This window comes from Hevea brasiliensis, chromosome 8 (genome assembly GCF_030052815.1).
Source record: "Hevea brasiliensis isolate MT/VB/25A 57/8 chromosome 8, ASM3005281v1, whole genome shotgun sequence".
In the NCBI taxonomy this organism is placed as follows: domain Eukaryota; kingdom Viridiplantae; phylum Streptophyta; class Magnoliopsida; order Malpighiales; family Euphorbiaceae; genus Hevea; species Hevea brasiliensis.
Genome location: NC_079500.1, coordinates 6,861,357 through 6,873,479, shown reverse-complemented (window position 1 = coordinate 6,873,479; position 12,123 = coordinate 6,861,357). Strand labels below are relative to the sequence as shown.

The following is a 12,123-nucleotide window of genomic DNA, read 5'->3' as shown; positions in this document are numbered from 1 at the left end:
TTCAGTACGGCTTTCCACCTCGAGACAGACGGAAATTGAAGGACAATCCAAACATCGGAAGACATGCTTCGCATGAGTGTTTTGGATTTTGGAGGTCGATGGGATGAGCGGCTAGCTTTGGTGGAGTTTGCCTACAACAACGATTATCACTCCAAAGATAGGGATGGCATCCTATGAGGCACTATATGGAAGAAAGTGTAGGTCTCCTCCGTGTTGGACAGAAATGGGGAAGCGAAGGTGCATGATGTAGACCTAGTGCGGTACACTTGAGGTAGTTCCTTTAATCGAGAACGATCGATGACGGCTTTCGATGAGGCGTAAGAGTTATGCGGACCCAGACGGAGGGATGTGGAGTTTGCGATGGCGACTATGTATTCTTGAAGGTTTCTCCAATGAAGGGAGTCATGAGATTTGGAAAGAAGAGCAAGTTGGCACCTCGGTATATCGGACCTTTGAGGTTCTTGATAGAGTTGGAGCGATTGCCTACCGGTTGGAGCTACCACCCAACCTTTCTCACGTTCATCCGTGTTTCACATCTCCATGCTCAGGAAATACATTCCAGATCCTTCTCATGTACTACAGCCGGATGTGATAGAGCTAAAAGAGAACTTGACATTTGAGGAGCAGCCTGTAGCCATAGTGGACTACCAAGTGAGACAGCTGAGATCAAAACAGATCCCTATGGTTAAGGTTTTGTGGAGGAGTCGATGGTGGAAGAGTGCACCTGGGAGTCAGAACGGGACATGCGTAGCAAGTACCCTTATTTGTTCAATGTATAATCATGTGCTTTATTCTGCCTTGTGTAAAAATTCGAGGACGAATTTTCTGTAAGGAGGGAAGAATGTAACACCCCAAAAATTTTAAATTTTATTATTTTATGAGCATTTTTGGCATTTTAATTTTATTTAAATTTTAGGAATTTTTTTGAGATTTTTCGGATTTTAAAAATCGGGCTCGATTTTCCGAAAATATAAACTTTGATGATTTTTAAAAATTAATTTAAAGACCACGTGGCAAAACTAAAAATATATTTGGAGTCTACGTATTTTTCTGAGTTTTCTGGAATTTTTTCGAAATTTTTGGACCTCGTTTTCGGTCCCGAAGCAGAGTAAAAATTCAAAATTTTGTATCTTGAATCGGACCAGCCTAATCGAACAGGACCGGATCGGACCGGTCGAATCAGACCGGCCTTTTTCTTTTTCTTCTTTCCTTCCTCGAGCGCGTCGACCTCTCTTCCTTCTCTCTCTCTTTTCTCTCTCCTCCTGCCCTTGCCACCGGCCAGCCACCTCCCCTTGCCACCCCAGCCGACCGGCGCCGCCTCTCAGCCTCCCCAGCCAGCCGGCAGCCGCCTCCCAGCCTCCCCAGCCAGCCGACCGCCGCCCCAAATGGCGAGAAAACGCGCGCGAACTCCCTTCCTCGCGCGCGCGGCGTTTCGACTTTCCCGGCCAAAATCCGGCCGATCCGGCCACCAATTGGACCGGATCTTGTGTCTAAAATCATCCACTCGACGAGAGCTTTCCATAGACACCAAGAACACCGAAATCCATCGAGCGGTTTGTCCGATTTTTGCTCGGGAAGTTTTTAGCCCATTTCGACTTTTGGGCTAGATTTCTCGAAAACCGTGAATCCCACGAGAAAACCAAGGGTACCGGCACGCTCCACTCATCGAGAGCTTTGCGGCGACATAAATTTCGAATTTTCCGACACCATTTTCTGATGGGTCCCACGGAACTTCGTAGTGTTTTTCCGAGCATTAAATGAGCTTAGAAAATTCTGAAAAATTTATGTACTAACCCCCGTGTTATGGGCTTCGTGTAGGTATCCTCAATTTGCGGAAATTCGACAGTTGTCCGGGTCTGTGAATTTCCGGCGATGCACTGCACGGAAAAGTCTCCGAATTGGATCAAGGTTTTGGCTATCCCCCCATTGTTAGACGTCCCGAGCGCGTCCCCGAAGTCGGAATCGGCAAAGGTAAACCCGAACCTTGCTTTTTCGTAATTTTCAAGTGCTTAACCAGGATTAAAAATCCATAAAATATTCGTGGTAGTTTAGAAAATTATGATTCTTTTTGCAATAGCTTAGTAATATTGCTAAGGACCGCGGGGCAAAGTTTTAGAATTTTTATAACTTATTTGGGCAGTTTTTGCAAAAATGGTCAATTATAAGGACTAAATTGAAATTTTACATATTTGTGATGGATGATTGATTTGATGGGCCCAGGAGGGGCTGTGTGATATGATTGAGCTGTGGATATATGGATTGTGAGTATAGAAGTGTGTTTTGAGCTCTTTTGCAGGTTGGGTAGGTCCTAGGTATAGGGGAGACTCTGCCGGATTTTCGGCATAACTTAGGACGTATTGGTCTTTTTCTTTGTTTGTATTGAGTCAAATTTATTAAATGATTGTAATAAAATTGTCGTGAGACGACCTTCTTCCTCCGCTACCGGTGACCACCGTCAAGTCTGTGAGTAAAATATTAATTTTAATTGTAATTTCGATATTATTATATGTTCAAGCATGCCCATGCATCACTTATATGCATATATCTATGTAGATAAATTCTAGGCACGATTTATGTTGCATTCATAACTGTGAAAGTGCCATGAATGTTGTTGTGGTAATTTGGAGCAGTGTGCGTGCGTTGGCGTGCATGTGATGTGGTGTGGACTATGGATAGGACGGGTAGACACGGCTTGAGATCTTCGCTGGGACCCGGTCCTTCGGGGTAGACACGGCTTGAGTTCTTCGCTGGGACCCCGATTTGGTTATTAAGTGGAAGTCCGAGCTGAGTTCTTCGGCACCAGTTGGATTTAAGAGAGTCAGTATAGGGATCGGCCCATATATTATGATTGATGTTACAGGGTGCGTGAGTGCTCCAAATTACCTTTTTGCTGTTATGATGTGAAAATATTGTTGATGTTGCATTTCATTCCACATGTTGCATTAGTTTTAGATAGTTATAGAGATTATGGTTAAAATTGATATTTTACTCTCTGAGTCGAACGCTCACTCCTGTTCAAAAATTTTTCCAGGCCACAGGAGGATATTTTTGAGGTTAACCTGCTTTCTCCCTCGCAGGTCGATTACTAATGTTTGTATAAACTTGTTAAATCTTAGAATTTCCGCATGTGTTAGAAATATTTATTTGATTTGGGTATGTAAACTAAATTATTATTTTAGAACTGTAAACTTAATATTCTATGCATGTTTGATGGATTGGATGAGGGAGCTGAGCTTCCATTTAATTTTATGCTGATGAGTATGTGGAGGGTGAGTTGAGCTCCCCAATTGAGTATTTATTGCGTTTACAGGTCGGGTGAGTCAAAAACTCCCCGTTGAAAAGTCCATTTTATGGCCGGACTCTGTCCGTTTGGTTTCTTGAATTTGGGCCCAAATGGGCCTTAGAGTTGGGTTATTGAACAGTTAGGCTTACTACGGGCCTCGGGGGCTTTAGACTGGCTCAGGTCCTAGTGCCGGTCCGGCCCATAGGTTGAGTCGTGACATATTTAACCTTTTATTTTTAAAATATATTATTTAATATTATATTTTTTTATTTCTTTCGTAAATAAAAATTAAATAATTAATAAATTTAAAATTATAAGATTAAATAGTATTTTATTGAAATTATATATTTATTTTTATTGTAAATTATTCTGTCTCACATAATTAGTAAATAAATGAAAAGTGTTAAAATGAGTTTAAAAAATTATATAAATAATTATTTTATTAAATAGGGATAAAAATAAAATTAAAAAAATAATAATATTTATTAATTTTTTAAAGTGATAAATAATTATGAATAGAATAATTTTTAAAAAAATGATAAAGAGTAGTAAAAAAAAACGTAAATAATTAAATTGAAAGAAAAAAATTAAATAATTAATAAATTAAATATATATTTTTAAAAAATTATTCCAAAAATTTTTGGAGGTTCCTATGTCCCATAGCTTAAAGCCTTACGCCTCCTCCTTGTTTTTTTGCCACATTTTTTAAAATTTAAGATTTGCGGGACGCAAGCTCACATGGGCAAAAGATAGCCCGGCACGCTAGCTTGTGGGGCCGAGCTGGACAGATTAGGTTGACACATGTCCTACAGATTGGTTTATTCGATTTCTTTAGGATTTTTGATTCCGACAGTGCTGAAGTTGGAGGGCACCTGATATCATTTGAATATCTTATGTTTATTAAATTTATATATTTTTTAAAAAATTTTTAATTTATAAGTTAGTTTTTGAAATAAATTTAAAGGTTTATTGTGGTAGGGGTGAGTATTTGATTTAAATTGAATCAAATTGAATTAAATTATAAAAATAAATTATATATTTTAAAAATTAAATTTAATTAAAATAGATGAAAAATAGAATCGAATCGAACTACTTTATTTCAGTTTGATTCAATTTAAATTGGTTAGTTTTGATTTTTAATTGATTTTTAAATTTTGATTTAATTTTTAAGTTATTTAATATAATTTTAATTTTGATTTGAACCTAATAAATATTAATCAATGAAATTAAATAATTTATATATATAATTAAATATAATTTATAAATTCTACATAAAAATAAATTAATTCAAAAATCAATTCGATTTGATTTGGTTCGATTTGAATATTTAAAATTACTATTTAGTTTAGTTCGGCTTAACTAATTTTTTTTTTCTTTAAAATTAAATCGAATTAAAATTTTTATAATATAAAATTAAATTAAACTAATTAAATTTTAAAATTAAATTAATTAAATCGAATTAATTTAATTTAATTTAATTTTTTAATTCAAATTAAAATTTACTCACCCCTACATTGTGGTACTTTAATCGTGTGAAAAGAGTAAAAGCGCGTATAAAAAGTCTTACATTACTTAAATATTTAAATATTTATTAAATTTATATATTTTTTAAAGACTAATTTAATGCTGAATATCAGCGAAAGATGATAAAACGCCAACCCACTTGAAATGTAGAATACTTAAATTTTTTATTTTTAATTTAAGTGAAATTACATACACGAAAGCAATGGATAATCAAATAAAAAAAGAAATAAAATTTAAATTCGATTCGAGTAATTTTAAAGTACTCTAATAGGATATTTAGACACTCGAATAAGCTTAATAACTGAATACTATAGAAATTTTATATTTTCTAAATTAAAAATTATGAAATTTTTTATTATAAATTAAAATTAAACTTGATTATTATATAATTTAAGTTGAGATACTATTTATTTAATTTATCTTAAATTCCAATTAAACTGTTTTATTATCTTTACTTTAAAGGTTAAAATATACATCTAACAAATTTTATTAACCTTTTATTTTTTACATTTAATGATTAATATAAAACAAAATTTTATTATTTTATTTTTTTATACTATATATTTATAATATTTAAAAATTTAAATTTAAATTCAAATTCTTTCATTTATTAATATGATGTAAAACTTTTTATTTCACCTTTTATTATGAAATTTATGAAGGAAAGCTATACAATAATTTATATTTGTCATTATTATTATAATCTATTAATTTTTCTTTACAAATATATATGCATTTCTTTTTTAGGGAAAAATATTTTATTACTATTATCAAAATGTTAAAAAATATATTTTTAGAAAATAAAAATTATTTAAAATATTATTATTTTTAAATTTATAAAATTTCTTAAAAATAATAAATATTACGTAGGGAAAATTTATAATTTGATTTATAGGTTTTGTCTCATATTATATTTTAATTTTTTAATTTTAAAAAATTAATTACTTAGTCTTTAAATTCTACACTATATTATATTTTAGCCGATGAATTTTAATAAATGAATTGCTTAATATTTTTTATTTTAATATATAGAATAATTTAGTTTTTATATTTTTAATATTTATAATAATTTTATTTATTAATAAAGAAACTAAATTATTCTATATATTAAAATTATATATAATATAATATAAAATTTAATTATTAAATAATTAATTTTAAAAATTTAAAAATTAAAATATAATTTAATTTTCTAAAATAAGAGGTTAAAATATAATATTATATAAATTTAGAGATTAAATTGTAAATTTTATTTTTACGAATGGTGTTAGTAAATTTGGAAATAACATTAAAAAAAGCCCCGGAAAATGGGGCACATGGGGCCGAAATAGCACCAAAATATATAAATGAGATTTCGCCAAAATCCATTCAAAAAATACAGTGGCGGAGAAATTGCGCTGCATGCAACAAAAAAAATCAAACCTGAAATCCAAGAAAGACAGAAAGAAAAGCTGTGTGGAGCGTATAATTAGGAATTTCACCATAATAATATTCCTTTTTTCATCTATTTTTCGCATTTGTCCAACCCCACAATTACTCGATAAATCGAAAAAGGAAAAAAAAAAAAATCAATCTCCTCATCGCCATTTCTTCTCCCTGCTTCTAATTCTTTGAATTTTAATTTTTTTTCTCTCCCTATTTCTGCCCCAATTTCAGTTTCTATGCGTACATGTACGTGTTAAAGTCGTTAATTTTTTCTTAAAAATTTTTTTAATGATGAAGTCTTGATTTTTAGATAGAGAAATGGAAAAAGCTGATTTTTTTTTTTTAAATTTGATTTTGTTTTTTCAGGGGGAGAAAGGTGGACGAGTTGGAGATAATCGAGAAATATGGCTAATGAAGCTGTCGCTAGTAGCGGTGCCGGTGGCGGCGGAGGTGCTAATGAGGTTGGGCCAGCATCGGGGGCTTCTTCGCCGAGAAATAAGGTGAAGTTCTTGTGTAGCTATGGCGGTAAAATCTTGCCGAGAACCGCCGATGGCCAGCTTAAGTACGTCGGCGGCGATACGCGTGTCATTGCCGTTCCGAGAGATATTAGCTTCTCAGGTTTGGCGCCTAGTTTGTACATACAGCTCTATTTCTCATTAGACATGTTTTCTAATGTTCGTTTAGAACCCATTGCTTAAGGCTTCATTTGAATTCTCACATTTTTTATTTCTTCTTTGAAAATAATTTTTTTTAATTTTATTTTAAATATGAGAATTAAAAAAAATATCAATTAAATCGAATTCTTCTAAAATTTTAGATTCCAAACTCCAAGAGATTTAGAGGAAATTGGAAAGCCTGCACTTGTTTTGGTCTTTTCTAGTGATAGCTGATAGCCCTTATTCTCTTTAGAAGAAAGTTTGTGATATTGGGATAAATTGCATTTACCAAAGAAATTAGAAAACGAAAATGGTATGATGTCATGCTTAGCAAAAGAAGTTTAGGCCTAATATAATTGGTTGCTGCTGGTTATAGCAATTGTAAAGCCTTATAGAAGTCATCAATCCAGTAAAACAAGAAAAGCTTTCCATTGTTTTGAACAGTTTAGACCAAACAGAAATGGCTCTGGTTAGGATCATATGTATTTGGATGCTTGAACTTTTGATCACTAGTGAAAGATGGATTAGTCTGGCATTTTGCTTGGATCCATTGATGGGAAAAGGGAAAGAAAAGAAACAAGATGATTAGATGATAATTGTGGTTGAAAAATGTGGAGGTAAGGCCAATGAGGTAGCTGATGTGAAGTAAGGACCTATCTGTGACTGTAGTCCTAATTTTATCAACAATAGTGGTGAAATAACAAGTGATTGAAGTGTTAAGACCTGAATAATTACATGGAACCATGCTTAAGGATCCTACAAATGGTAAAGTCAACTTTTAGTAATTAGTGAGTTTTGTTTAATTTGGGCTCTTTGACTGCAAAAAAAAGCTTGGCTGGCTTTGCTCCTTTCCCAAGTGAAAGTATTTTTGGCTTAGTTCTTTCTGTCAAATGGTATCTGTTAAAAGTTAGTACTTTTTGATTGTTATGGTGACTTTTTAACTTGTTCTTGTGCACATGTAAAATGGGGTTATTAAGTGACAAATTCCTCCCTTTTGTGGTAATGTTTGTAATATGCAGAGTTAATGAAAAAGCTTAGTTCAGAATTTGAAGGGGACATGGTCCTCAAGTACCAGGTGATACCTGAAAATCTTGATGTGTTGGTGTCTGTAAGAACTGATGAGGATATAAAGCACATGCTTGATGAATATGCTCGCCATGAAAGTGAAGGAACTGCAAAGCTTCGAGCTTTCCTGTTCCCTTCCAATCCTGTCATACTGGAGAACCAAAATGCCTCTACAGATCCTCACGCAACAGAACAACATTACATCGATGCCATCAATAACACAGTTCGTTCATTTGCCAATTTTAGACCTTCCCCTATCAATGCAAATCGCCCCACCTTTAGCATTTCTGCTTGCTCTTCTCCAAAAGGCAATTCCTCTGATAGTATTAATTTTGATTTTGTGCCCCATGAACCCACTTTCATGAATAACTATCATAATACTAGACGTCCATTGCATAAAGTACATAGCTCTCCTAGTCTCTACAATCTCAATACCAATCACCACCAAACCAACAACCACCACAGCAATCACCATTTCTATCAGCAGCATCACCAATACTATCAACACCACCAGCAACACAATCCACATGGTTATCAATCTTCTAGACCACCTCATGACCCTCACCGGGTGACACCATCTTCGTCATTTGGATGGCCAGACATTGGGAGGGCCTCTTTTACTCCCCTAAACCAATATTATCCAAACGCACGAAGTGTAGGAAACTCAAATGTACATAATATGTGGAGTGGAAACTTGAGCAAACGTGGGTACTATGATGATCACTCTCTATATGGATCTAGAACAGTGAGATTTGAAAGTCTTCCTCCGAGTCCCAGGAGTACAACTGGAGTAGAGCATAACTTTCTGATTTAAAGAGTTTAAAGATGGTATACAATTTTTTTTTTTTTAATTATACTTATCCTTGCTTGTTATCCCTATATAAAAAGAAAAAGAGAAAAAAAAGAGAAAGAAAGATGCATGTTTGCCTTTTGTTTTGGGTGTGTTACATGGTTGTATTGTTGGGTTGAGTAGGTTTAATATGTTACTTGTGAAGGAACCGTGGAAACCTCACGGAATTAAGAAGCTATAGTTATTATTGTTTGAAGATTTTCTCCTTTCTTATCTTGCAATGGATCTTTTATTGCTCTTCTGCATCAGGCCATATAGCTTTAAGTCCTTTGAAACCCTTTTCTTTCATGTCATTTTAGGTTTTTCCCTCGATTTTTTTCTTTTCCTATTAATTTTTCACAATTTTATGCTCGAGCATTTGATTCTCTACGTTGTATATAATCAAACCATCTCAATCGAACGTTTATCATTTTATCTGTAATATGTGTTAAATTTCTTATTTAATAGATGAGCTCATTGTAATTTTATTCATCAACATATTATCAGACATTTATCTTAATTTTTGCATTTTTTATACTCATATATTTTATGAGTACATGAAAAATTTAGAATACCTAAATAGATGACATGTCATTAAAATTAGATTATGATATTATGACAAATAAAATTCAATTTCTTAATTGTATCTTCTAATGGCTTGTCATTGAATCAACTTATTATTTGATATGATCAATATTAAAATTGGTATTGAAATCGAAATTAAACTAATTTAATTTCTTAACTTTAAAATTAAAATTGCCAATGTGATTTCGATTTCGGCTAATGATCGGCCATGGCCGCTGTAGCTATGGGGCCTAGCTCTGCGCTGTTAGTTTGCGTTCTGCCATACAATGTGCTGCCATGGGACAGATTGACAAAAAGTAGACGTCGACTAGCAGTACCACTTTTCTACTTCCAAGTGCACGAAGAAAGTAATGGATTTAAAGACTGCTTTCATCTCAATAACATCAATTAAATAATTTAAATTCAACTATTTCTTTTGAATGTGACTATTTCTATCACAATTATTATATTTAAAATAAATAAATAAATAAATAAATAAATATATGTATATATATTCAAATTAGCAGATCCAACTACAAAAAAGACATTGATTAACACTCTGGTAGTATATTTTTCATATTTTTTAATATTTATGACATACAATAAAATAAGTCAATTAAAATTTTTTCTTAATCAATGAAAAAATTAAATCATTTAAAAAAAATGATTTATTTATTTTTTTTAAATAAAATAATTTTTTTAAATTTTAATAATTTTATTAAAATATACAAATATTTATACATATAATATAAATATATATTATTAACTTAATATTAAAATTAAATAATAAAAAATATTTTTTATTTTCCATAAAAAATTTTTATATATAAATTATTTTTTATGAAATAACCGAGCTTGAAGTTTCATTTATTTTCTTAAAAATATTTTTTTAGAAAATATTTGCTATATTTTTTAATATTTAAAATATTAAAAAAATATATTAATAAAAAATATTTTTTTAATTAACAAAAAAATTAAGTCATTTTTAACTTTTTTTTTTAAGAACAAGCTGTTTTTTTATAATTTTATTAAAATATAAAAATAATTATATATATATATATACCATTAATTTAATATTATAATTAAAAAATTTTAAAAAAATTATAATTAAATAATAAAATATATTTTTTATATAAAAATATTTTTCATATATAAAATATTTTTCGCACGACAAGACCAACTTCCTCATTCTTTTGACTTTATTGTTCTTTATTTATTTATATCTCTCTTCTTTTTTTTTTGTTTTGCTCTCATACAAAGTAGGGCTATGCACGATTCTTGGGAGAATCGAACTGAAATTGAAAAATCATATTGAACCGATAAAAATAATATCGAATCAAATTTATTTTGATACTTTGATTCGGTTCTAGTTCTTCACTAATAACTGAACCGAAATCGCACCAAAACCGAATTGAAACCATACTGAACCAGTATCGAATTTATATATATGTTTGTTTAGATGTATTATATACTTTCAATATAATTATATATACTTATATACGTATATATAATTATGAACTAAATATAACTTAATATTACATTTCATTTTTTTATATTTTCTTAATAATTTTAGTTATAAATGCATTAAATTACTTTATCATTCTTAATTATAAATATACTATTATCTTTTATATATATATATATATATATATATTAATTCTTAATTATATTTGTATCTTATAATTAAATATTATATGATTAATAAATCGTTAAAATGTATTTTATGTGATATACTATTATATTATATAATATATTTAATCATAAGTTATATATGCACCTTATAATTAAATATTATATAATTTAGATATAGCTAAAAGATATATTATGTATTAATAATTCAATTTAAAACTTAAATGCTAATTAAGTATGACTTTTTTAAAAAATAATTATATAAAATTATTTTAAGAACCGATAATCGAAATGAAATCATACCGAACTGAACTTGAATCAAAGAACCGAGAAATATATCGAATTGAAATCGAAACAATGAAAAACCGAATCGAAATCATACCAAAATTTCAAAATTCCGGTTCAGTTCCTATTTTTAGGCGAATTCCAAACTGAACTAGAACCGAACACACCTAATACAAAGCAATCTTATTTGCAGTAAGTTATGAACATTTTCTCATATTTTTCTTATTTTTTATATAATAAAATTTAAAAAAATTCTTAATATTTATTTAATATATATTAATTATATTAATAAATTTTTTAAACAATAAAATGGATTTAATATATTTTTTAGTACCATTAATTTTTACCAAAACTTAAGTTTAAAATCCCATAGTTTTAGAGATAATTCCACTTCTATTAAATTTAAGCTCATTGATAATAAACTTAATTAATTTATAATTAATATATTTAAAATAAAAATAAATTTTATTTAAAATATATAATTATAATATTTTAATTTAATATAAATTATAATTTAATATTTAAAATTTAATAAAATTTATAATTTAATCCATCCATCTAATTCTCCTTATAATTGACCATTAATTATAAAAAAAATATGAAAATACCTTTAATTTTATATATTTTTTAACTTAAATAATTTAATTTATAAAAATTTATATTATAAATTTTAGTAACTATTTTATTTAAAATATAAAATCTTATCGATTAAACTATTTCAGTTAAAAAATATATAAAATTAAGACATTTTTGTTAATTTTTTATATAATTAGCAGTGAATTAGATTTGAAAACTAAATTGTATGTCAAATATTAAATTAAATTATAGTTTACCCTTTAATTTTCTGTGGCTAAGAATTTCTC

At 29.7% G+C, this 12,123-nt stretch overlaps 1 protein-coding gene across 1 annotated transcript; it reads left to right on the top strand.

The window, feature by feature from the left end:
• Nucleotides 1–6,190: 6,190 nt before the first annotated feature.
• LOC110653020 (uncharacterized) lies at nt 6,191–8,999 on the top strand. Its single transcript, XM_021808642.2, has 3 exons — nt 6,191–6,478; nt 6,599–6,850; nt 7,908–8,999. The coding sequence occupies exons 2-3, from the start codon at nt 6,637–6,639 to the stop codon at nt 8,765–8,767; spliced, it is 1,074 nt and encodes a 357-aa protein (XP_021664334.2). The 5' UTR covers nt 6,191–6,478; nt 6,599–6,636; the 3' UTR covers nt 8,768–8,999.
• The last annotated feature ends 3,124 nt before the right edge of the window (nt 9,000–12,123 follow it).

Excerpts from the sequence above, each read along its gene's own strand:
- LOC110653020 (XM_021808642.2), top strand. The coding sequence starts at position 6,637 with ATGGCTAATGAAGCTGTCGCTAGTAGCGGTGCCGGTGGCGGCGGAGGT. Across the intron at positions 6,851-7,907 it reads GAGAGATATTAGCTTCTCAG|AGTTAATGAAAAAGCTTAGT; the intron begins GTTTGGCGCCTA and ends TGTAATATGCAG.